Here is a 24,709-nt window from a genome sequence, read left to right as displayed (position 1 = left end):
CCTCTTCCAAATTCTTAAAGATGATATCTATTTTCCTGCACATAATATAAAGCACTTTCTTTTCCAAAGTTTCATTGACTTTTTAAATAAGAAGGCCAAGGCTCACAGAGAGACAGCAGTGATCTGCCTAAGGTCACCCAGATAGCGGGTGCTCGAGCCAGAACTTGACCTTTGGACTCTAGACCCAGGGCTATTTCTGCCACATGTCGCTGCCCATCCCACAACCACGATACTCAGAAGTTTGCTAAGAAAGAGCCTCTGGAATGTTGGAGCCTAAAGGGATCTCGGCACGCATTCCTTCCAAATCCATACCAAGCACGTGACCCAGAGAGGGTGATGGCAAGTGAAGAGTCACACAGCAAGCTCCTAGTGGAGAATCTTGGCTGATGCCCCTCCTGCTGAATCTTCCCTGCTAAATCCAGTGTGGCTGAATGTGGGACAAGGCCCGCAGGGCCGGACTTGTGGAGGGTGTGGAAGCCAGACTGAAGAGTGTGAGGTACCAGTCTGAGGGCTGGCCATGGGAGGGCTAGGCCAGGGAGGGACATGGTCAGCTTGGTTCTCTGGGAAGCTCCCAGGTGGAGGAAGGATACAGGGGAAGGCCTTCAAGGGACTGCTATCAAAAGGCCTCCCCTCCTGTCCAACTGCCTGAGCAGGCTCGAGTCGTGTCCCCCCCAGAAGCCCCAGGTGCTGGCATGCAGTCACACATACTCACCCGGACGCCAGTGATGCCAGGGGGCCCGGGGGGCCCATCCTCGCCCTTCAGTCCCTCCTGACCCTTGTCACCACGTTCACCATCAGGCCCGGGGTCACCCCTGTCCCCCTAGGTTGAAAGGGAATGGGGAGGGGAGAGAGAGAGAGAGAGAGAAGATATTAGTCACTAAGCCCAACAGAAGCGCTAAACCTCAGGGCTCCATTCGGATGTCCACAGCCAAGCAGCCCTTGGGTTCCCCTGATTGTTCCCGGAGCCACCAAAAGGGTCAGGTGGCATGGCCTGGCTGGCACAGGGAATACCCCTGCCATGGTGCCTGGGCCAGTGAGGAGGCAGCCCGGAGGGAACACAGAACCCTGACCACTCCCGCCCCAAGGAGTTCACAGGAAGGGGGTGGCTTTGGGAGCCTCGACTGTGTCTCCCCAGCAGGGACACACTGGGAGGACGAGAGTCTTAAGACGCTGAAGGACATTTTTAAAAAGGAAAACAGCTCACCCAATCCTGACCCTCAGAACTAGCTCCATTTTTCTGAGTTGCATTTTCAGCACTCGCTTACATGAAAACAGTTTACAGTAACAATAATAAGGAACAGGTCACAGTTTCCATTGTTAGTCCTGGGCTCGGACTGGTGGGACAGCTGTGGCAAAGCCATGAGGCTACTTAGCAGTCCAGTCTATGCAGCTTTAAAGGCATAACCCAACTGCACTGCACGGTTCCATCTCCTTTGTTTTGTGTTTTTGCTGCCTGACTCTACCGTGAGCACCGTCTCCCATCGCTGACTGCTCGGCCCTCACTCTCGCCGGCTGCAGAGCACGGCCTGCGTCCAGGGGACGACAGTTAGCACTCGCACGGCACTTGTCCAGGATCTGTGCCAGGCCAGGGCCCCGCGGGCAGAGCAGGTGTGAGGGGTGCAGCACAGGCCGTGGCCACAGAGGAGCAGGGTGGCGCCTGTCAGAAGGCCACCCCCATCACGGCTGGCAGGCCCGGCGGGGGCTCGTGGCCAGTCTGCAAGGGGCTGAGCTGGGACTGTGCAGAGAGACCGTGGGAAAGGGTATGAAGTCACGGACAGGAGGGTGGGGGAGCAGGCTGGGAGAAGGGGAGTGTATCTTGGCCAACTCTGCTTTCCAGCACCACACTTCACAGGGAACACTGATAAACTGGTGTGGGTCCGGGAGAAAGATTAGGGTGCAGAGGGCATGAAGCCGGAGACTGGGAACAGGTCTGCTGAGAGCGTATCCTTCAGGTTGGACCTACTGGGGCCCGGGGCCTGGGCTCTGGGCAGAGGAGGCTGGTACAGGGGCCTGTTGGGGAAATTTCTAGCCCAGCTGAGGGGGGGGGGGTGGTACTTCCCAATGGGGAGGAGTCCAGAGATGAATGGCATGGATAAGGGAGGAAGGCTCCAAGCTGAGGTGTGGGCCAGTGCAGAGCAGATCTGGGCACCAGGAGAGGGCTGGACAGGTTGGTTTCTGAGATCCCTGCCCACTGAGATTCTCAGGCTCCAAGCCAAGCCCAGCATAGAGACGGGGCGCTTCCCAGATGACTCCTGCAGACTCCAGCCCCAGGGCTCCCCTTCTGGCTTGTCATCTCTGGCCACCTGCTCTCCTAGCTCTCTGAGGCAGACAGCCTGTTCCAGGTGGCCAGGCTTGTTTACAGAGAGAGGCCTCAACCTGAGTCCTACAGGGGCTCTGGCTCCAGGGACTACCCAGAGCCCCACATCCCAGGCTCCCACACAGCAGGGGTGGTGTCCTGGTAGACCCCCTACAGAATGGGTCTGGGGGGTCCTGGAGAATCCTAGAGTCCTAGGACATCCGCCAATGCTCAGAAGAGCCTTACAAGATGTCTAACTCAACCTTCTTGATTTACACATGGGGAAACTGAGGCCCAGAGAGAGGAGACTTCCCATTAGCACATGTGAGTCAGTGGCAGAGCACGGGTGAGACCCTAGGGTTCTGGTTCTTTCCAATTCCAAGGTTCTCTGCGCAGGGGACAATACTTCCCTCCCCCCTGGGGTTATGTTGCTTAAATTCAAATCTTGCTGCTACCTCTCAACAGCGGTGTGACCCGGGGCAAGTTTCCTCATTTGTTAATTTTTTTTAAGGTTTATTCATTTTTGATAGAGACAGAGTGCAAGCAGGGGAGGGCCAGAGAGAGAGGGAGACACAGAATCGGAAGCAGGCTCCAGGCTCCGACCTGTCGGCCCAGAGCCTGACGCGGGGTTTGAACCCATGAACCGTGAGATCATGACCCAGTCTGAATTCGGACGCTTAACCGGCTGAGCCACCCAGGCGCCCCAAGTTTCCTCACTTGTAAAATAAGCAGCAAAGAGTCACTATGAGGATTGAAAGAGCTAATCCACGCGAGTAGCTTAGCAAGGTGTCTGGTGCGTGCATGCTGGATAAAGGTTAGCTCTACTAGGAGGCATCACTACCACCATCTGCTGGTCAGCAAACTCAAAAGACATAATCAGCGTAAAAGCGCTCTATATAAACTATTGAGTGCTGTGCGTGTCCGAGAGGTTAGTTTCACCACGAAGGTGATTCTTAGACAAACACCATAAAGACACCAGATGGTCCTCTGGGATTCGTGTGAGGACCAGGGAAGATACTGTGCACCTGAGCAACTACTCGGGCCCAAGGTCTACGCTAGAACTGGCTTTGAAAGGGAGTGAAAGAGGAAGAAGCCAGGACCAGGAGCCGAGATAAGAGCAGAAAAGACTGTGAGGCACCCACCCCTCCAAGCCCCCACTCTCCTCCCACCTCAGCACGATCCCAAGGAGAAGAAAGGTGGCTGTCCAGAAGTGGGAGAGGCCCTCGCATTGTGCCTCAGTTTCCTCATCTGTCAAGTGGGTGGGTGACGAATCTAGCCCCCAGGGTACCTGGGAGGACTGAATGGGTTCACTCATGTAAAGGCGTCAAGGCAGTTGGTGCAAGTGCATGGTGAGTACACAGAGCATCTCAGCCAGAATGTTCCTCAGTGTCCCCGCAGTTCAAGCGGACATTTGGCAAAGGGTGTGGAGGGCTCTCAGGTGGCTCTGGGTCTCCCCGGCCAGGACCTGGCTGTATCCTAGGATGCAGCCGCGTTGGAGAGGAGAGAAGGCTGCCGGATGGCAGACAGGGGGCGCTCTCAGCCTTGCAAGAAAAACCAGAGGCAGAAGCAGAGCCAGCCAGGGGCCACATCATCGTCATCGAGGTTTCCTGGTAGATGGGGAGGCCCGGGACCCAGGGCAATGACGGGGACAGGGCAGTGGGAGTGGAGGTCTGGAGATGGGCTGCTTATGCGAGGTCACATGAGAGTAAATGGCTGACAAAGGGCAGCCTGGGATGTGACACTTGGGACCCTGGGCTGGGGAGCTGAGTCACAGTGTGACAGATCAGCCCTGGGAAAAGCCCACCTCCTATGCCAGGGCAGGGCCAGGGCTGGCAGCCAGGGACAGGCCTGGGCTACAGGTGGCGCTGGTAAGTCAGAGAGTGGCGCCAGCCTGCCCCGGGGTTCAGGGGAGCCCTGGCACCTCCTGGCACCTCCTGAAAGTGCCAGCCTCTGTGGCTGACAGAGGAATCTCCGGGATGCAGCAGGGCAGACTTAGGCCTATATGCTTTGGTGCCAGTGAACCCTGGGTTTGAGTTTTGGATTCTCCACTCGGCCACAGACTCTGGATGAGTGTGCCTCTGCCTCCTTCTGAGCCTCAGTCTCTTCACCTTTAGATTGGGCTCATGGTGCAAAGAGGTAGCTGAGGCTTGGGTCTTGGCTGTGCGTCCTTGGGCAAGTTGCTTAACCTCTCTGAACCTCGGTTTCCTCATTTAAAGACAGAACTGATCCCGGACCATTAACTGAGGTGTGACACGACACGAAGGGCTTAGTATAGTACCTGATACATATGTGACTAGTCTGCCATAAATAGTGGCTTACAGGTCATGGGTGGCAATTCTGATTTTCCTGATCTTTTAGGATGTTTGGAAGATCCCAGATATCAAAGCTGCTGGCCCTGGGCCGGGCACGGAGCAGGTGCTCAGGTACTACCCTTAACCAAGAGAAGCTGTTGTTTTGAGGAGAAGGGCAGCAGCGAGCAGCGGAAGGTGGGGAGGGTTCCTAGGCCCCCGTCCAAGCGGGGCAGGAGGCTGCTGCGGTGCTGGACAGCGCTGCCTTCAATAGATGCCAGAGGTCTGCTCTCAGAGCTTTATGGGAACACAGTGCTTCTGAGAGAAAACTTAGGTCTGGGATGGGAGGGTAGTGGGGGGCAGAGGTAGAAGGCACTTCCAGAACACCTCCCCCCCTCCCCAGACCCTACAGCAGAAGGATGCTTACCTTCAGCCCATCGGGCCCTGCAGGGCCACCGTCACCCTCAAGGCCCGGCTCTCCCTGCAAAGGGTGGTGGGGAAAGATGAGGAGACATTACCGGGGTGGGGGGGCCCATGTGCTTTTACTTCCTCCCCCTCCCTGGGGCAGGACCCCAACCCTGTCTCCGAGCAGTAGGGCCCTGGCATGCCTGGCACAGAGCAGGTGCCCGGTAAATGGTGGCTGAATTAGTGAGCAAGCAGGGGGGTTGAGGCACCCTCTTCAGAAAGGAGGAGCAGCCCCCAAGCCACGGCCTGCTCTATCTGCAGGGTTGGTCAGGTGGGGGCGACAGGAGGTCCTGAGTTGCAGTGTCCAAGTTGGCTGGCCGGACTGGGAGGCGGTGCTTGCCCAGGGCTTCGAGAAAGGCTTCGATGCCACACGGACCTCAGTCCCCCAACTAGGCTTCCCATTCACCGGCAGCGTGACCACGAGCAAACTACCTAGCCCCCCACGGGCACCTGTCTTCTCCCCTGAAAATTGGGCTGATACCCCTTCCTTTAAGGGCTCCTGTAAGGCACAGTATGAGCACCCCACAAACGGCAGCCACTAGGTACGTTATTTCTGGAACTGGAGTGAGCTCTCATGGAACTCCTTGGTGGAATCCCATTTCTCAGATGAGGACAGCGAGGCCAAACTTAAGACTTTTTTTCTTTTTTTCTTTTTGCCAGCAAGTCTGGGAAGGATACCAAGCCCTGGAATCCCCATCTGGCCCTCGGCTAGATTCTCTGCTTGCAGTCCCAGCTCCAGAGATGCCCCTGGACTTTTCAGTTCTCCAAACGGCTGTCGCAGGTGTTTGGGTCTCTCTTTGCTTTCAGAGCTCAGCTGTTCAGCACCTTCTGAGGAGCCTCAGAAGTCATCAGATGCAGGGATGGCAAAGGCGTGACAGGCGCACAGACTAATGGATTCACCAGGACGTGGCCCCATGAGGACAAGGCCTCCGGTCACTCACTGCTCTGTTCCCAGTGCTCTGAGAGATGTGCCTGGCACGCAGTGGGCCTCAAGTAAGTGCTCGTCATTCTCTTCCCTACTGTGCCTACGTGGAGCCTCGGGATCCTTCTCAACATGGCACTCCCAGAAAACTGCACTGATCAGTCTTCGTTGACACACAAGTGCTGCCATCTCACGGCTTCAGGCTCCACACTCATCGTCTCCCGCCCCGTGGTCTTTCTCGCTCTTTCTATGTCCTAACTCAATTTGTGGAGCCTCTGTTAACTCAGGGCAGCGGGGAGCAAGAGGCAATGGAAAAACGGGAAAGGTGAGAAATGAGGGGGGGCTTGGGCTGGGCCTGGTGTTCCCACGAACTGAGGCCCACACTAACTCCCCCTCCCTGCCAGACTCCACATTCTGCAGCCATCAGGTGCTAGAGGATGCCTGCTTTGTACCCCTCCCAGTACCCCAGGCCACATTCAGGCAGAGACCTTGTAAACTGGGCACAGAGCATAGAGAGGTAGACAGAGAGGCATCCCAATGCTTCACAGAGAAAGAAAAGCTTTGTGGGTTTCTGCCAGAAAAGGGGAAGATCACCTTCCATGGAACAGTTTTCAGGGATGAAAAACAGGTGTTTTTCAGTAAAAGTGCTTGCAGGTCAGTAAGTTTGGGGGCCCTGGATGAATCCAAAAGGAACCAGTTTCTTGGCTGCAGGCCTTCTCAGAGCCTTGAAAATGCTACTGCTGATATGTAAGAGGGAACACGGAGCATGCAGTGAGTCTCAGACGCTTTGACCGCTTTGACCACTTTGACCACAGAACCCTTTTCTTCGAAGAGTGCCTCTACAGGGTGGAAATGCTGGCCCACCAAGAGAGATAGATGGGATGAGGCTGAAGGGATGCAGGGTCTCCTTCTCCCTGAGGCTTGGGGAGGTTGGGTGAAGCCCTTCCCCCCACCCAAGCGCCCCTCAGGTGGCTTTCCAGGGAGAATGAATTTGCTTCGACTTACCCGCTGCCCAATGAGGCCCTGCTCCCCAGGGGTGCCCAGAGGCCCAAGGTCACCCTAGGAGAAGCCAAACACAAGTCCATGGGGGTGGGTGGGGCCAGTCCCAGCCCTGACTTCACCCTCCAGTTCTCACCAGCTCGGATTTGGGTGGGGAGCTGGGGAAGCACCTTCTTCGAAGGACCAAAGCAAAATTGTAAAATGCCAACCAGAGCCTCCGCTCCACGGTTGCCCTGGCCACGTCAGGACAGCCACGGCCACCACCACCATCAGGCTCATGTGGACACGGCACTGTTCTAACTGCCTTTTTATTTCCCATGTGATCCCTCACCGCGACCCTGCCAGGAAAGGTGTCTTCTTTTTCGGAGGAAGACACTGCCGACCGTGGGGTGACAGAACTAGCCCGAGCCCATGAGGCTAATAAGTGACAGATTCAGGATCCAAACCTGGGTAGTTAGGCTCCAGGGAGGATCGGATGCAGGGACGGTAACTCTGTGGCTGCCCACCTTCTTTGCTCCCCTGAGAGCCTTGGAGAGAAACCCAAAGGAGGAAGAGGCCCTACATGAGCCAGAATAATGTTCCCCGCCCCCCAGAAGATGACCGTGTGGGGATGTGTGCACTAGTCTCCCTCCGTGCTGATGTCCGAAGGGCCCAAGGAGGAGGGGCTCTGAGCCCCTAGCCCTGCCCCCACCAGAAGGATCCCATTTCTGTCTGTTTTATATACGGGGTGGTTTTCTGCATTGTTCGCGCAAAGGATTCTGGCACTAAGTCAACAACCAAAGTCCCAAGCCTGGTCCAACTCCCTCCGAATGGCAGGGAGGCTCAGGCATGGACAGGGAGGGGGTGTCTGCCTCTCGTCCCACAGACCCTCGCGGGCTCCCCCAGGCCCTGCCTAACAAGGCCCTCAGGCTGTCAGCATCACTCATCAGCCCCGGGGCCTGCGTAGGGAGCCGCATCCTCTCCCACAGCAGAGAGGGGAGAGGGCCCTCCCCAGAGCCCGGGTATCAGTGGGCACCTGTTTCCCGGCAGGTAATGAGGGGCACGGGTGCTGAGATACAAATGGTATCGTGGGAGGCCAGGAGGTGCGGCTGCCCCAGCATGGGGCGGGTGCCAGAGAAAACACCACCGGGCAGGGGGCAGGGGGCAGGGGCTCCCGGCCAGCTGGGCCCTCCACTGTGGCCATAGCCAGGACCTGCGCCCCGGCCAGGAGCACAGAGAACTCATTATCCCGGCACAAGAAAGGCCCGTTTCTCTTCCGTGGGGAGGACGTGGCCGCCAGCTGGGCGCTGGTTTCAACAAGTCACTTTTCTCTTTCATCCTGCCTTACCTTCATCCCGGCTTCCCCAGGAAGGCCCGGCTCTCCTACTGCACCGGGAGGCCCCTGCAAAAAAATGCCATTGGTCCCTCCTACAGCAAGGGCTGGCCTCTGATTGTAAGGGAGGAGATAACTTAAGCAGGCCCAGAGAGGGCAAGGAACGTGCCTGAGGTCACACAGCATGAGACACAGAGTTGGGAGCAGGCTGCAGCCTTCTCGGAGCTGGGAGCTGGGATCATAGTGAGGGTGGTGGTTGGGCCCAGGGTGCTGAGCCTCGGGGCTCCCCTGACGCTGCTGGAGCCCTCTCCTTCCCCACGAGTGTGGTTTACCACATTAGGAGCCCCTTGGCAAGCACAGGGAGGAAAATTTCAGGATTCACATAACAACAGGGGAAGAAGCCAATAAAGGCTGTGTTCAGGGCTGACTGATCCCAGTCCTTCCCTCCAAAGCTGGGCCGGGATGACTAAGGTGGGGAGGGGTCTGAGTTACCATCATGGGCATGGCCACCGCCCCTGCACGAACCCAATGCCGTGGTTCAGTTTTCTCTGGATAAGGCAGAGGTGTCTGAGGCCCCATGGGAGCCCCCTGCTGCATGGCCTCAAGAGGGCTCTCTCTGCAGTCAAACCTCGGTGCCGAGGTGAAGTCCAGCAGGGGTGGGGTGCGGCATCGTTGTTTTCCCCGGTGCCACAGAAGAGGCACTGCCAACCCCCATGAGGGCCCCGGGACCCCTGCAGGCCAGGCACACAGCAGTCCCTGGGACAGGGAGCCCAGACCCTCCCCTTATGCCTAAGGCGGATCTGCCCTTCCTGCCAGGGTGTCTAACCTTCACTTTCTGTGGGACACAGGACATGACCATCTGCCTCCCAGGCCAGGCCGGGGACCCCCTGAGGAGGAGGGCTTCGAGGGGCTGATGTCTCCCCAGCAACGTCCTGGGACAAACAAGGGGCCCTGAGCACTCACCTGAGGTCCCATCTCTCCAGGAGGGCCAAGTGGTCCCTGGGGTCCCTGAGGGCCCTGGAAGACAGACAGACACACAACAGTTTTGAGACGGCAGCCTGGGCCCTCTGGAGGGGCGGATGAGGGAGAGGATCCATAGAATCTGGGACTCTGCGGCCCACGTCCCCCATAGCCTGTGTCTGCAGCTCCCGCCTCCCCATTGGTCTCCTGCCACCCCTCCATCACCTGCACTCTCTCCTGTTCCTCCCCCTCAAATTCAGAGGGCCCTCCCCTACTCAGAAACCTTCCAGCTCTCCAAGCAGACTTGCTCACTCCATTCCTTCTGCCTGGACACCTCCCACCTGGGCCCCACCTCTAGAAACCCCCACCCCGCTCCTGCTCAATTCAGTGTTCAAAATGGCGTCTCTTGGGCCTCAAGATGTGGGACTGTAGCATGGCTCTGGGGGGGCAGAAGCCTCCTGTGCTCCCCCTGCCCCAGGCAGGGAACCCTCCTCCTGCGCCTCTCGAGACCATCCTCTCCTGTGCCTCCCCAGCAGTACAATTCCACTGCCTCCTCGTGGGGCACCCAGACACTTGGGCCGTTCTCCAAACCCATCCTTCCAGGAAGACCTCCTAAAGGGTCACCTCGGTTTCAAATCACTCACTGTCTCCTGTGGCCCTTGGGAGAAAGAGCAAGCTCTCCCCACGGCTTGAAGCGACCGGCCCCTGTGACCCCCTTCTCCCCGATGTCCGATGTCCAGACCCTACAGTTCTATCCTTCCCCACTTGGTGACCTCAAGTACTCTGTTTCCTCAGCTTTAGTCTGTGCTGAGCACTCTGTATACGTTACCGGTTCATTTTCACAACAGGATGGCAAGGTAAGGACAATTTATTCCCATTTCACTTGCAAGAAAACTAGGCTGGAGGACAAGAGTGCTTAGACTCAAGCCCAGAGCTCCTGAGCTCCCTGGCCAGCGCTCACTCTCTCTACCCTCCGAGGCCTGTCCCATCAGGGAAGCAGGGCCCTGGTACTGTCTCCCTCCAGCCTCCTTCTTACACGACCACATCCCACACTCCCAGAGGTGGCCCATCTGAGACCAGCCTGCCGGGGGGCAAAGAGGCAAAAGAGGGGGGCAAGAGGGCACTTACCGGTTCTCCTGGGAGGCCCTTGGTGCCCGGAGGGCCTGAGGGACCCGGGATGCCCTGCAGAGAGGGACAGAGGTGACTTAGTCCCTTCGCGGCTGTAAGCCTTCACCACGTGTGATGGTCCGACCCCTACCCTCCACCAAGTGACAGATGGGGACACTGAGTCTCAGGGGAAAGAGGCAGGCTGGAGGGTCGTCCGTGTAGAGAGAGTGGGCAGCTAGAGCCTGTGGGGTTTCCACAGCAGGATGGGAATTCGGCTGACGTGGCTATAATCTCCCGGCAAAGCCCCACGGAATTTCCAGAACTAGTGTCACTTACCGGGAAGCCTCGCACTCCCGAGTGCCCTCGCTCACCGGCCGCACCCTGGAAACGCATTTGGGGTCATTAGAGGCACAGATCACAAAGCAGGGAGCGGGGAGGGGGCTGGCGGCCTTGGCCTGACGTACCTGTTGCCCAGGCTGGCCCGGTCTGCCCTGAGGTCCTGAAGGGCCCTGCCGAAACAGCGTGTGAAGGTGGGACAGGGTGCTGGGGAGTACCCCTCACGGACACAGGACCCACACCCCATGGCAGATGGAAGGAACCGGTGTAATCATCCACCCCTCTCTCCACCATGCAGGTGGGAAACTGAGGCCCGGTAAGGGGAGTGGCTCGCCATAGTCACCAGCTGCTCTGGAGAACCAGGGAGCCTTTGCTCCTGCTGGGAGTAGAAGCAATCTCGACTCTTGGGGGCCCTAGAGGGGGCCAGGGGCCCTCGGGGAAGGCATCAGAAGGTACCTGCATTCCTCCTCACTCCCTCAATCCCCTGGCTCCCTCTCGTTCACTGCTGTCTCTCCGTCGCCCCCCTGCTCAGACTCCAGGGCCAGGAGGAGCAGCCGTGAGCTCTTAGCTTCTCTCGGACTCCCTGCTGCCCACAGCGGCCTCATGCCAAGGAAGCTGTGAGCCTTGGTTCCGGAATTCCTGACCCAGCGTGGGAGGCATGAGCAAGGGCAGGCCACGGGGTTGGTACCTTGAGGCCCCTGGACCCCTGCTCCCCGGCTGGTCCATCTGGTCCTCGGGGGCCCTGGAATAGGAAAAAAGGACTAGCATGGTGGACAGCAGGGGTCTCCCTCGGGCCGGGAACCAGGAGGGCAGGGCTGCCCAGAGACTTGGGCCTTTCCCGGCACCAGCCTGGGGCTCCCTTCTCCTCCCACTGCCCGCACATCCGGAGCCTGAGGCTGGCCACCCGGGTGCGGTGTGCCGAGATGGCTCCACCTGGAGGGACTCATCTAGAGGCCCCATCATTCTGGAATAGAGCCGGTGCTGCACAAATGACCCTGTTTAAAGAGACCTCGGAGGTCAGCCAGCCAACGCATTTCATAGTTGTGGAGGCTGAGGGCAGAGCCGAGCCACGCGTGGCCCAGTCCCTCCAGTTGGGCCTTCAGGTTCGGCTGTTGCATGCACTTCCCAGAGCACACATGAGGCAGAAGCAGGTGTGTGGTCTGCAATCCTTGGGGGCAAACCGAACCCTCAGGGAGGGTCTGAGTCTGCATGAGGCTGGGTGTCTGCAGCAGCCTCCTCCAGCCCGACGTGCAAGTCAATCGGGCCCTGCTCACGGAGCAAGAGCCGACATGTGGAGGGGGCAGGAGCGGGGCAGGGGGCAGGCCGCTGTTCCCTGGAGCCCCAGACAGGAATCTTATTCCTTCGAAAGCTAGGAAACCGCCTGGGGCGGGTGGAATGTGCTCCCTGCCCCCACTGCACAGATGCGAATACTGAGGCCCAGTCAAGGGCAGTGATTTGTCTCAGGTCCCTTAGCCCATCAGCAGGTGTATCTCCAGGGTTCTACCTACTGGCCCATGTGACCCCCTTACAGGAACTCCCACAGAGACACAGATGGGATCTAGAAAAGGCCCCCATAGAGAACAGTGCGGTGTTTGTCCTGCAGAGGATCAGAGAGGTCATGCTGGGGAGACAAAGAGGGTCCTGTGCAGGAGGCTGGCCCACCCCGGACCGGGAGTGCGGGGGGCCAGCCACAAAAGGAGGTGAGGGAACGTGTCTGGCTGGAGGGGGGGGGGGATGAGGGATTGAAAATAGGACAGGAAGAAAGCATTTAAAAATTGAACAAGGAAATTTCGTTTTGTTTTTTTAAACATTTTATTTTTAAGTGATCTCTACGCCCGACATGGGGCTCAAACTCACAACCCCGAGATCAAGAGTTGTGTGCTCTACTGACTGAGCCCATCAGGCACCCCAGAAATGTTCAATTAACAATTGAGCCAAAGAAAGCAACAATTCCTCTTATCAGCTACCTGGGGCTTCCAATGCATCATCTCCACACCAACGGCCTTAAATAGAGCCTCATGGGGGCGCCTGGGGGGCTCAGTCAGTTAAGCATCTGACTTCAGCTCAGGTCATGATCTCACAGTTTGTGGGTTCGAGCCCCACGTCAGGCTCTGTGCTGACAGCTCGGCGCCTGCAGCCTGCTTCGGATTCGGCGCCTCCCTCTCTCACTCTGCCCCTCCCCTGTTCGTACTCTGCCTCTCTCTCAAAATTAAACATTAAAAAAACATAAATAGTGCCTCACAAACTGAATAAACCCAGGACAGGGGACGACGCCGAGCCTCAGTTATCTTGTCTCAGAAATGAGGCTGAGAATCTCTCCTTTAAGGTGGGAGATAACCGCCACCCCCCCCCCCCCCCGCCCTCTCATAAGTGCTCAGGAACAGCCAGATCTGCCAGAGGAGGTGGCAGATTCCCCGAGGACAGGGACACAGAGGAGTGGCTTGGCAGATCTGGCCTCAGTCCCTTTCTCAGAGCAGGCAGCTCCAAGCACGCTACGAGAGCCAGCTGAGAGCTTTCAGAGACCCAGTACTGCACATTAGAGGCTGCGGGTGCTGGTTCTGGTTCTGTTGCTGGACTGCTGTGTGGCCCTGGGTAAGCCCCTTCCCCTCCCTGGGCCTCTGTCTCAGATGGACCTTGTCAGGCCGTGTGTCAGGCTTTCTGCCCCTGATTCATGAACAGGGGCCCGGTGGAGATAGAGACACATTGAAGGGGGGGACATCCCGAGCCACAGGAGCTGGGACAGAGGCTCAGCTGCTGGGTGGGCATCAGGGCCCTCCTGAGGGCTGGCTTCTGGCCCCTGGCCTCTGTCTCTAGCCGAGGCACAGACCTCCCTGGAAAGAGACAGCTCTGGGAGTGCAGTGGAGGCCCAGAGGTGTTGATGGCTTGGTCTGAATCACACAGCACCCTATTTGTCCTTGGAATCAAGGCCTTTCGGAGAGAACGGTTTTGAGATCTGTAATAATGGTAGTGAAACAGTGGCGGTGGTGAGGATACTCACAGCTCTCATCCTCGTTTTGCAGTGAGGAAACGGCCTATGGTCACGCTGCTGGTAAGCGGAGAAGCCAGACTCTGAACCTAACTCTGCCAGATGCCCATTTCTTTCCACCACTCCCTGTCATTGCTTCTCAGTGTGGGAGTGCGCTCCCCATATGGGGGTGTGCAGGTCAGGGCCTGCAAGGAGCCTTGAAGGCCCGAGCAGGATGCTGGAGAAGACAATGTCTAAATTCCCTGTTAGCTGGGAGGTGGCGATGCCTTGGGAGCCCCCAGGGAGCTCGGGGAGAAGCTGGTGCTGCTTGGAGGGAGGAGGGGGCCCAGCCACCCTCCCCCCACCCCGGCCCCCTAGGGCAGGGAGAAGAGCAGGATGGGCGCACACTCTAGCTCTTGCTCTGGGCCACGCTGTAGCTCGTCCTGTGTCCTGAGGGCCCCCCAGTCCTGCTCGCTCCTTCTCCAAGTGAACACAGGCCAGCCAGCGCTGCTGGAGGCAGGCCTGGGTTTTCCATCAGAACCACATGTCTGTCCTCTTGTAGCCACTCCCCAGGAGGAAGCTTGCAGTCAGAGCCGGGGCTGCCCTTCGGGCAGTCCGGGACAGAAAATCTGGCCAATTGCAGCTTTTGTGACAAAGGGATGGACAGCCAGGAGGGAACGAACAGGCGCCCAGCGCCTCCCGCACCGCTGCCCTATCCGGTGCTCACCGCGCGCAAGGCGCCTGCAAAGGGATTTAATCCCAGGGCCCTCTGGAGAGGTTAGTTCTGTTTTGTTCACCCATTTTGCAGAGGAAAGCTAGAGGCCCAGAGAGGACTCAGTTGCCCAGGGTCAAAGAGGGAGAGCCAAGATTCGAGGAGCTCTAAGCCCCATTCATGGGAGCAGAGTCTAATGTCAGGCACGTGAACCTCAGAATCCTCACGACTCCCTCAAAGTGGGTGGTGGAGGGAGACTGTGGAATCCCCCAGGTAACGAACAGGGATTTTAGACATCGTCTTTTCCAGCACCCTGTCCCAGAGCAGACCCTGACCTCCACATCCCCCTGTGACGGGGAGTTCACTCCCACACTGATAAAGAGTGACTGGCGGCCGTGGGAAAAATGGGCATCCAGCTGATGTGCGTTCATACTCCGGGTCCTTACAACTTCCTCCTCATGTCACCCACCAAGGCCTGAGGTTCCAGAACTGGTAACTGGGAAGGCTGGGACTTGCCCCTGTCTGACCCCGAGCCCCCGAGGCCTGTGGACCCAGACCCTGTCAGCAGTTCTACCAAGAGCCAAGGGCCTGAGGGCCCATCTTGTCCCCTCCTGCACATGGGCAGAGACGCAGGCAGGGCCTTCTACGTTCCCCATGGCACATATGGGGAAACCGAGGCTCGGAGGGTGGCCAGGTCTTGCTAAGGTCACTCGGCAGGCCAGTGGCTTCGTGGAGGCCTGTCCAGAATTGAGCTCTTCTGCAGGCACAGTACGCGTCTCTCTAGGATCCCCCCCCCCCCCCATCCTTCAGTTACCCCTCTGTGAAGTGGCCAATGGTGGACCATGAGGCCAGGGACTCAAGGGGCTGTTCCCACAGGTTTTGCATTCCTGCCAAACCCAGCAGGGGGGAGGAGCTCATGTTCCCGATGCTTCCCTCCCAGCCCTGGAGACTTTTGATGTGGTTTGGAGCCTGGGTTTCCTCAAGCAGGAGATACATTCTTCAAGCCACTGCTGGGAAGGGGAGGTAAAGCCAGCGGGGGGAAGCTGTGAGTTGAGGACCTTGAACCCTCCAGCTAATCTGGCTTTCTGGGGCAGGGGGTGACATGCTCAGGGTCAAGGTGGAACTGGCTGCCAGCAGGCCTGGGTCCACTTGCAGAGACCCAGGACATGGCACTGGGAGGGGCCCTGCTGGGCCAGAGGAATGCCTCTTAATCCCCCCTCTCCCTGGCTGACTGTTCAGGCCATCTGGTTTGGGGGAAAATTTAAAACCACTTGAAATTCAGCCAAGAGGAGACTGATCACAGATCCCCCGTATGGAGCTTGGATATCAGGCCTCGGCTGCCGGCTCTACCTGTGCCTTGGCGTTTCCCTCCTACAAGGCTGCCTGGCCCAGCACCCGGACACCAGTTGGGGGCAGAAAACCACTGCATCAGCCCTCCCTGCATGACTGAAAATGAGACTACGTTCAGTATGCCAAAGAGCCAGGTTCCCTGGGTCCCCATCCCAGCTCTGCCACTTTCTAACCGTGCAACCTGAGACGAGCGACTTAACCCCTCTGTGCCTCAGTTTCCTCATCTATAAAACAGAAATAAGAATAGCACCTTCTTTATAGAGTAGTGTTGAAGACTAAATGAGTGAAACATGTGACAGACAGTACCTGACACACAGTAAGTACTTTACCTCGGGCCACTGTGCTCAGGCCAGCCCTTGCTTAAAATCCCCTGTGGCTCCCCACTGCCCTTGGAAAGCAGCCCACAGGCTTCGTTGTGCTGTTCGCAGGCTTGGCACCTGCTAATTCTTCGCCTCATCCCTCTCGCCTGCCCCTCTGCTGAACCACTGGAGACCCCGAAGCATGCCACACCTTCTCTCACCTTAGGGCAGTCCGTTGCCCAGAACCTGGCATCAGCTCAGCTGTCTTCCTCTCCCGAAGCCTTCTCTGAAACCCTTTCCAGGCTCCCAAGCTGCCTGTGCATCATCACCATCAGTGTGCCAATGACCCTACGCTATGTGCCAATGACCCTATACAATCTCTTTGACCTACTGGATTGAGCCACACGAGAGCAGGCAGGGGTCATGCCTGTCCCATTCTTTGTAGTGTCTACAGAGCCTTCAACAGTGGCCAGCACAGAGTCGGTGCTAAATAAATGGCGGTTGAATGACCAACTAAATGAATGGATGGACAAACACAGGTACCACAGAGCTGGTCTGTACCCACTGGATGGTGAGGCCTGGAGCTCAGAAATGGGCTGGAAGAGATGGCTGGAAAGGGGGTCCCAGGCCAACACTCAGGCCCAGGATGAGCCTGGAACCCCGTGTGATGCCTGGAAACCACCAATCTCAGGGCTGGGCAGGGGGCAAGGACCAGGAGGGAGCCTCTCTGTCAGGTGGCCCCTGCCAGCATCAGCCCCCCGGGGACTGGGCCCTGCTTACCCGGCGTCCCTTTGCTCCCCTCATGCCTGGTTGACCTCGAGATCCTGGAGGACCCTGTGGGGAGGAGAAAGAGTTTGGAGAAGCCCCCTTTCCGGTAGCAAGGGGGCAAGAGGGAAGGCTAGGAGCATAGGGGTGAAGCCTGGCCGCAGCCTTCAGACAGGCAGTGCTTGGGAGCGGCCCCTGGGCAGGCCCAGTGCCTCTGCACAGAAGGACGCAGCCCAGTGGGAAAAGCTGTCCCACTGGGAGAAGTGGCCCACAAGCCAAGCCGTAACCCTGAGCATGAGTCAATGCCCTAGGCTTGATGCGGTGGGGTGGGGGGGAGGGGGGTGCTTAACCTTTCCTGGGAGTCCAGGAGTAAGAAGAAGCCTCCCTGGATGGATGAGCCATTTTCTCCTGTATCTCAAAATCGACAACCAGAAGCTACCATGCCATGCCTGACCAAGGTTCTCCTCAAATGCCCATTCCCCCTTTTGTCTCTCCATCAGCAAGGAGACTATGGCAGCCCCGTGATCTGTCCCCCGCCCTGACCCCGACTATCAGCTGCAAGCTTTGACCAGGGCAGAAAGAGCCCTGGGGTAAGGATGGGGGAAGAACCAGACCGTAGCCCTGGGGTGAGGGAGGGGGAGGCAGGGAGAAGGGAACAGAGCCTGGCCCAGGGAAGCCGCCCGGTTATCTGGTTTGATGCAGGAATGACAAGAGACGCAAGGGAGAGACAGGGAGGGAGGGAAGGAAAACACAGGGTTGCCTTTGTTCTCCAGCACCTGGCACAGCGCAGACCCATGACAGGAACGTGGGGACCTGCTGAAGGACCCACCAACAACCTAACAACAGGCGAGGACAGAGGGTGGGGAGGAAGCAGGAAGGAGGAGGAGGAGGAGGCTGCCTCATTGCCTCCTTTCTCCCCCGGGTTCCGGCCCGGGCTGCACACACCAAGCAGCGCCTTCACGCACAGCAGGCCAGCCGGACCCCTCCACGAGCCTCCCAGCTCCGCAGCGAGCCTCAGACGGGGCGTGCTCCTTCTACAAGGAAGAGGCAGCTTCAGCCCCCTGCAAATACCAGGGAGAGGCCCAGCTCCATTTGGGGCCTCAGGAAAAAGTTGCTGTTCCCGTTCGTCCCTCCCCACGGCCTTGAGGGGTACAGACAGACCCTCCATCAGCTGCTGCCGAAGGGCTGATGTGAGGGGCTGGGTCCCAACTTGCCCCTTGTCAGCAGAGCAAGCGGGGTGAGGACCCAGGCTTGGCCCAATAAGAAAGCAGATCTGACTCCGGGATGGCAGGAGATGGGAAGATTGGGTGAGGACGAGCCATTTTACAGCAGGATCTTGGACCGCAGCAGGCATGCAATGCGTCACTGGGAAATTTCAGGAGCCAAGTCTTGACTCTGAGGCAGTAGAATAGAGGACTTAAAGGAGCAGACTGCTCCACCAGAGAGCCAGGTTCAAATCCCAGCCCTGCCACTTCCTAATCCTGTGACCTTGGCAAGTGATTTCCACCTTTTGGGCCTGTTTCATCATCTATAAATGGGGATAATAAGAATCCCTAGCTCCCGGAGTTGCTGGGAAGACAAAACGACATGGAAAGTCCCAGCAAAGGGTAGCTAGCGGCTCTCTCGGTCGGGGGGGGCGGGGGCAGTAACTCGAGGTTCTGGAACCTGTCCCCAGTCCCCCACATAATGAAGGTCCTGATCTGGGCTGACCTCGATGGGCCGTAGGAGGACATGGGTATTAATGTGATTGGAAAAGTGGGGAAATACTCATCAGATGTGAACGGTATCATCAGCAATGTCACCTTAACAGTAAGTCTTACTAATAATCGTGGTAATCACCGTATCTAATAAATAGTCAGTAATTCTTATTACTACCAGTCATCATGCACTTAGTATATGCAGATCATTTGCTGAGCATTACAGCATGCACTGTTACCACTTATTCCTCATAACAATCTCATCATGAAGGTAGTACGATGTTGGCTTACGGATGGGGAAACTGAGGCGCAGAGAAGATGTGACTATTGCCAACAATCACACAGCTAGAAAGTGGCCAGGATTTGACTCACATGTGTCTGATTCTGAAGTCAGATTTCTGGACCTCGGTGCTATGCCGCTTCCCAACAGCACTAGGGCAGCTGGCTGGCAGGGAAGGACCCCAAGAGATCCAGGTGACCCAGCCCCATATGCAGCAATGGCGAATCAATGGCAACCTTGGTGTCTGAAAGCAGCATGTGACTGATTTCACTCAGTCTGAGCCACCCCGCCCCCCAGTACAGTTAGAAGCACTGAGGACACAGAGTGGGGAGGAGGTCTGCGGAGCCACGGAGGTAGAGGATTCAGAGGCCAGCACCTTCCCTCCGTACGCTGGCTGGGACATCCCCTGTTTTCCCACCTCCCACTGGCCTTCCATGTTGCCTCAGCAACTCTGTTCCAGGCTCCTCCTCCCACTGGACAGATAGGGAGCCTGAGGCCCAGAGAGGCTGAGGTCTAAGGGCAGAGGAGCTCTAACTTGCTGATGGACCCTAGCCTGGGCACCTCCCACACTGATGGTCCCCAGTCACTGTGTCTCTAGGAGCATCTGCTAGACCCTCATACCTGGGTCCCGTGAACACTGGGGACCCTTGTACCTGGGTCCCGTGAACACTGGGGAGAGAGATGGGACAGCAGCCTTCTGGCTGGGTGGGCTAGGACCCTCAGACTGCAAGTTGGGATCCTCAGCCACCAACCAGCCCCTCCAGCCCCAGGCCAGAAGTGGTTTTGCCTCTTCCCCATCAGGAGCCCAGATAAGATATGCCATCAGGAGCCCAGAGTGCTGGCTCTCATCCCACCTCTGCACTATGAGTTTTCCATCTCACGAAAAGGATTGTAGGGGGCACACAGAGCCACCCGCTGCGTGGCACCTCAGTCTTGGGATTATGGTTATTTGTGTGCCGGCTTCTCGTTCCCGGGGTAGTGCCTCCATATCCCTCCTCAGCACCCCCCTGCCACCTGGCACACAGTAGGTGCTCAGTAAAGGTCTGTTAATGAGCGGGAGGCTATTTCTACTTGGCACCCCCACTAGACAGGATCTTAGAAGCAGATGTGTTTCATACCAGTCCTGCACCTTCAGGGTTGAGCAAAGGCCCAGCACAGAGTAGGTGCACAGAAGAGTCTGGGAACCAAGCTGGCTTTGCCTCCCTAATTGGCACAGAGAACTGGTGTGTGCATGCTTCCCTCGGATTCAGGCCATCAAAGGCTCCCATTTCCTCCCTCATCAGACTCCAGGGAGTCCCTCAGCCTGGCCTTTGGAGGGACCTGGGCAGCCTGAACTCATCGTCCCCTGGCCCTGTCCCAGGATCTTGCCTGCGCTGGTCCCCGTCATCCCCCATACCCTTTCTACCTGCCTGAGCCCACCCTTCCACCTCCCCAGAGTGGGCTCCCAGCTCTGAGCCCGAGCCTTGGCTGAAGTGAGAGCCCCTCCCAGCCTCCAGCCTCCGTCAGCAGAGACAGAGGGAACAGACACTCTGAGGGCTCGGAATGAGAGCCACCCCTCCCCACCCCCAACATCACCTTCAGGAGAGCAGATGGGGTCCCCTACTCTGACTACCCTGCCTCTCCCACTCCTCCCTGCCTCGGGGTCCTCAGGAATACCCCTGGCCCTCAATCATCACAAGCCCAGGCTCCCCGTGTCCTCACCTCCATGCTCTAACCCTCATCCAATGTGTCCCCAGCATTTCTCATCTTCTCCCCTACTTTCTCCATAGCAGGTGTCCCTTATTTATAGGGTTCTCTCTCTCAAATGCCAGAATATAATCTCCTAATGGGCAGCAGCAGTTTTCTGCCTTGTTCACGGCTGCTGTCCCCCGCTCCTGGAGCGGCTTCAGGCACACGTGACAGGGTATTTCTGGAGTGAATGAACAAAGCGATGATGGCATTAATGACCAAGATACCCCGTGCAAGGAACATCACTACATAATGAACATTAGCTGCCCGGTTTCATTTAACTCATGTGATGACACTATCATGACCACGATTATTTTCTCTGTGTTTCAGATGAGCAAAATTTAGGTTCTGAGAAGTTCAATGATCTTCCCTGGTAATATGGAGCTGGGACTCAAACCCGGGTTTCGTCCGACTCTGGTTTTGTCTGGACTCCTCACCATTACTCGGCAGTGGGTTTGAACTCAGGGAACGTGAGGGCTTTGCTTACCCGGGGTCCGGGCTCTCCAGGGGTCCCAACTGCACCAGGAGTTCCAGGATGACCCTGCCAAGAAAGAGATGGGAGAGAAGGAATCAGCTGAAGCAGGGGGCCCTTCCTCCTTCCGCCCCCGGCAGCCCAGCCCCAGCCCCAGCCCCAGCCCCAGCCCAGGGCCATGAGGGTGGCCTCTTGGAAGGGGAAGGGGTGGGTCTTTCTGAATGCCCAAGGTATGCGGAAGCAGGCAGAGGAGAGCAGAACTGTCACCACGACAGTGATAGGAGAGGGCAAGGCGTGCACACTTGCTCCTTACCATCGATCCCTTGGGGCCAGGTGCGCCTGGGGGTCCCATCATGCCCCGGTCACCCTGTGATGGAGACAGCAATTCAGGGAGGTGATGGCTGTGGGGTGGCTCTCTGGGGAGCAGGTGCAGAGGCCTTCCAGAGGCCAAAAAGGAGGGGGTAGGGACTTGTCTGAAGTCTAGAGTCGCATCACCCAGGGTGGTGACAGGCGAAGGGGCGCTGGGATTTCGCTCAGCAGAAGCCAGGAACCCGGCAAGCCCTGGGAGGCCTCGGCATCCACTGTGGCATGCCACACAGAGGGCTTCCCTCGGGCAAGGGTGATCCTGAGCAAGGATGAGCTAATGACACTGTCCCCTGTGATGCTGGCCCATGTCATGTGGTCCTCGCTGGGCACGGCGTCCCCTGGGCTGGGCCTGCTGAGGTGGAGATGGTAAGGGAAGGCGCTCTCAGTCTCCCCATTCCCTCGCCCGGACAGAGATGAGATGCTGGGGCATCTGAGATGCAACTCTCTTCCTCCTGATCCATCCAGACAGACTGGGCAGAGATGGTGGGTGGAGGAGACAGAGGCTGCTGGCGAAAGGGGCTCTGGCTTTGCATCCTGGCTGTTTTCGTGAGGCCCTGTGTTTTGTATCTACTCAGACGGCAAACATTTACCGAAAGTCTTCTACGGGCCTGGCGTGACACTCCAGCCCCAGAAGATGCAATGGTGAGGAGCACAGACAGACCTTGCTCATGGGCCGTGAGACCCTGAGTGTCGTGGGGAGACGGACACAAATCACCAGCTCAGATGCAAACCAGAGGCAGTGCAGTGGGGGCGTAGGTCTCGGTGCTAAGGTCTTTCAGCAGGGGATCTGAGGCACCTGGGCTCGGGGGTGCCCCCTGAAGCTCCCCTCGGGAAGACCTGCTTGACCCGAGGGAGCTGAAGGAGAACAGACCATGATCTAGGCAGAGAGGGTGGAGGGGTGGGAGTAGGAGGGGTGTACCTGGCCGGGGGAGGGGCACGGGCAACGGTGTGTAGGTGAGGAGGGACACGGAACATTTGAGCAACAGGGGAAGGCCAGAGTTGGTTCGATATCGCACTATGGTCGTGCAAGATGTGACCATGGGAGGGCACAGGGTGCCTTCTGTACTGCTTTTTGCAACATCTTGTGACTCTATAATTACTTCAAAATAAAAAGATCAATTAAGAAGAGAAGAGGAAGAAGAGAAAACAGAGGAGGAGGAGATGGTGGTTGTGGTAGGGCAGAGGCTTCCTCTCTCTGGACCTCAGTTTCTCTATCCAATCAGTGGGAATAATACGGGCACCCCGCAAGGCCAGCTTGGGGATCAGACAAACCCATAAAAGGAAAGCAGGTACCCTCTAGGGCCCATGGTGGGAAACTGGAAACCACAGGGTGCTTGTGAGCTGGGAGCTAACGTGAGGCCCCGGGCACTGAACCTGGTTCACATCCCAGCTTTGTCACTTCCTACCTGGGCGACCTTGATTAAGTCAGCCTCCCCCCAAACCCCCCTCCCCCGTCTGAGCCTCGGTTGTCTGGTCTGTAAAACAGAGCTGCCGGGGGACTAACAAGGCAGCATAAGGAACTGTGCCCTTTTTAAAAAAGATGGCTCTTTACCTCCCTTCTGTCGCCCGCCCCTATGCTGTGCCAGTGAGCAGGCGGGCAGGCCCACAGCAAGTGCATTAGCTGCTCCTGCGGGGGGCAGGGCAGAGCCCCCAGGGGGTGCTGGGAAAGGGGACAATGGCTCTTTGAGGGTGTGGAACGCTAGGGAAGCAAGGAGAAGCCACAGGGGAAACAAGTCTGAAATCCTCAGGGCAACTGGCCCCTTCATCATTTTTAAGATTTCAACCACAAGTTCTATTTGTTTCTATATTCTACCCCGCTGCCCCCACCAACACAACTCACCTTTTCTCCCATGATCCCCGGCTCCCCGACCAGACCAATGAATCCCAGCAGTCCCTAGAAGAAACATTCACGAAAGCAAGAGAAAAGAGGCAGCAACGTGAATGCAAGCATGTGTTGAGTTTCAGAGGCAGCTGGCCCACATCTCCCCGTCTCTTCGGAGCTCCTCCCCGGTGCCTGGTAATGCGGCAGGCAGGCGTGGGGCTGGCACCGAGGAGAGCTGCCTCTCTCCAGGCACTGTCCTGACTTCCCTCACTCCACCAGATGGTTCTGATTCGGGAGCCAAGCAGTGGGGCCGCTGCCAGCATCCCTGGGAGCGCCACACATTCTTCCTGTGCCAGAAGCAGGCTGGGAGGCGGTCACGTTTGGGGGTGGGGGGGGCGGGCAGGGATGGCCCTTAAGCGGTGCTGGGAAATCTGTCCCCATCTTTCCGGGCTCTGGGGCTGTTTCAAAGAGAGAAACAAACCCGCTAGCCAGGATGGAAACAGTGTCACAACCTCCGCCAAAAGTCTTGATTGAAACGTAGGAAGTAGAGGCCTTTATACTGTCTTGTGAAAGGCTTCCTCTCCTTTCTGAAGGGCACACACACACTCACGCTGCGGTTCCTTTTGCTTTTTTTAACTCCACTGGGTGATAACTTGCCTCTGTGTTCCAGAGGCTCTTCTAGGTGGCTGCCGGCCTCGCTGGCCCTGAGTAGACACACAAGCACCGCTCAGCGAAGCTGGACAGCCTGGAGAAGCCACCCAGGAAAGCAGACACTTCCTTGTCCAGACCCCCTACTCTTCCCTGCTAAGGAAGATTTGAGCGGAGTTGGGGAGGGGGGAGGGGGTCTTGTGCAGTTCAGAGGTAGGACAACGGCTTGGGAAGAACTCCGGTTTGCAGCCAAGAGTTTCTGGGAGAATCAGCTGACCAACCTGTCAATCAACTAGAGTGAAAACATGGTGCCCAGTTCCAAAGGGTGAGCTGTGTCTCAGAGACCGTTTTCAGGTCTGGCCACGCACCATGTACGTTTTGCGGCTGCAGCCTGGGACTCAGCTCTGGTCCGTGTGGCTCCAAGGCCCTTGTACCTGTGCCTCCACCCCAGGGCCTCCAAAGCGCATGGCCATGAGCAAGGCACAGCGCCCCCACCCCCCACCCCGTACCCCAGCACCATAGCTGCACAACGGAGGTCCTGGTCCTCTGGGCTCAGAGACCCTTCCGGGCTGAGGTATGAGGTCATGGCTAATAAGTCACAGACAGTAACCAAGTATTTGACTTTTGCAACGACTTAACTTTAAAAAAAAAACCAGACTATTTTCAAGGTGACGGCAATATTACTAACAACAGGCGGCACTTACAGAGTGCCAGGCCCTACACCTGACACTTCTCCTGTCATTGTCACCCAGTCTTTAGGTCCGTGGACCCTGGGTAAGTCACAGAGCCTCTCAGAGCCTCATCACCTGCAGAGGGGGGCGCTTTAGGAAAAGGTCTTTCCCGGTCTCCCCGGGGTTGTTCTGAGTATTGGAGATAATGCACGGCACATGTAGGCACTCCATAAACCTTAGTTCCCTCCC

The 24,709-nt window shown here is 57.5% G+C and overlaps 1 protein-coding gene across 1 annotated transcript in view; it reads right to left on the bottom strand.

Moving 5' to 3' along the window:
• Nucleotides 1–24,709, bottom strand: part of COL27A1 (collagen type XXVII alpha 1 chain) — a 138,896-nt gene that overhangs the window by 29,524 nt on the left and 84,663 nt on the right. The window contains exons 25-37 of the mRNA XM_060608896.3: nucleotides 23,160–23,213; nucleotides 21,267–21,320; nucleotides 20,969–21,022; nucleotides 16,792–16,845; nucleotides 11,374–11,427; nucleotides 10,814–10,858; nucleotides 10,686–10,730; nucleotides 10,371–10,424; nucleotides 9,246–9,299; nucleotides 8,298–8,351; nucleotides 6,977–7,030; nucleotides 5,012–5,065; nucleotides 713–820 (exon numbers count right to left, since the gene is read on the bottom strand). Of these exons, the coding sequence (XP_060464879.3) occupies nucleotides 713–820; nucleotides 5,012–5,065; nucleotides 6,977–7,030; nucleotides 8,298–8,351; nucleotides 9,246–9,299; nucleotides 10,371–10,424; nucleotides 10,686–10,730; nucleotides 10,814–10,858; nucleotides 11,374–11,427; nucleotides 16,792–16,845; nucleotides 20,969–21,022; nucleotides 21,267–21,320; nucleotides 23,160–23,213 (738 nt within the window). The remainder of the gene's footprint in view (nucleotides 1–712; nucleotides 821–5,011; nucleotides 5,066–6,976; nucleotides 7,031–8,297; nucleotides 8,352–9,245; nucleotides 9,300–10,370; nucleotides 10,425–10,685; nucleotides 10,731–10,813; nucleotides 10,859–11,373; nucleotides 11,428–16,791; nucleotides 16,846–20,968; nucleotides 21,023–21,266; nucleotides 21,321–23,159; nucleotides 23,214–24,709) is intronic.

Source organism: Panthera onca, chromosome D4 (genome assembly GCF_046562875.1).
Source record: "Panthera onca isolate mPanOnc1 chromosome D4, mPanOnc1 haplotype 2, whole genome shotgun sequence".
NCBI lineage: Eukaryota > Metazoa > Chordata > Mammalia > Carnivora > Felidae > Panthera > Panthera onca.
Note: the sequence above shows the minus strand (reverse complement) of the source record. Positions and strands in the feature narration are given on the sequence as shown.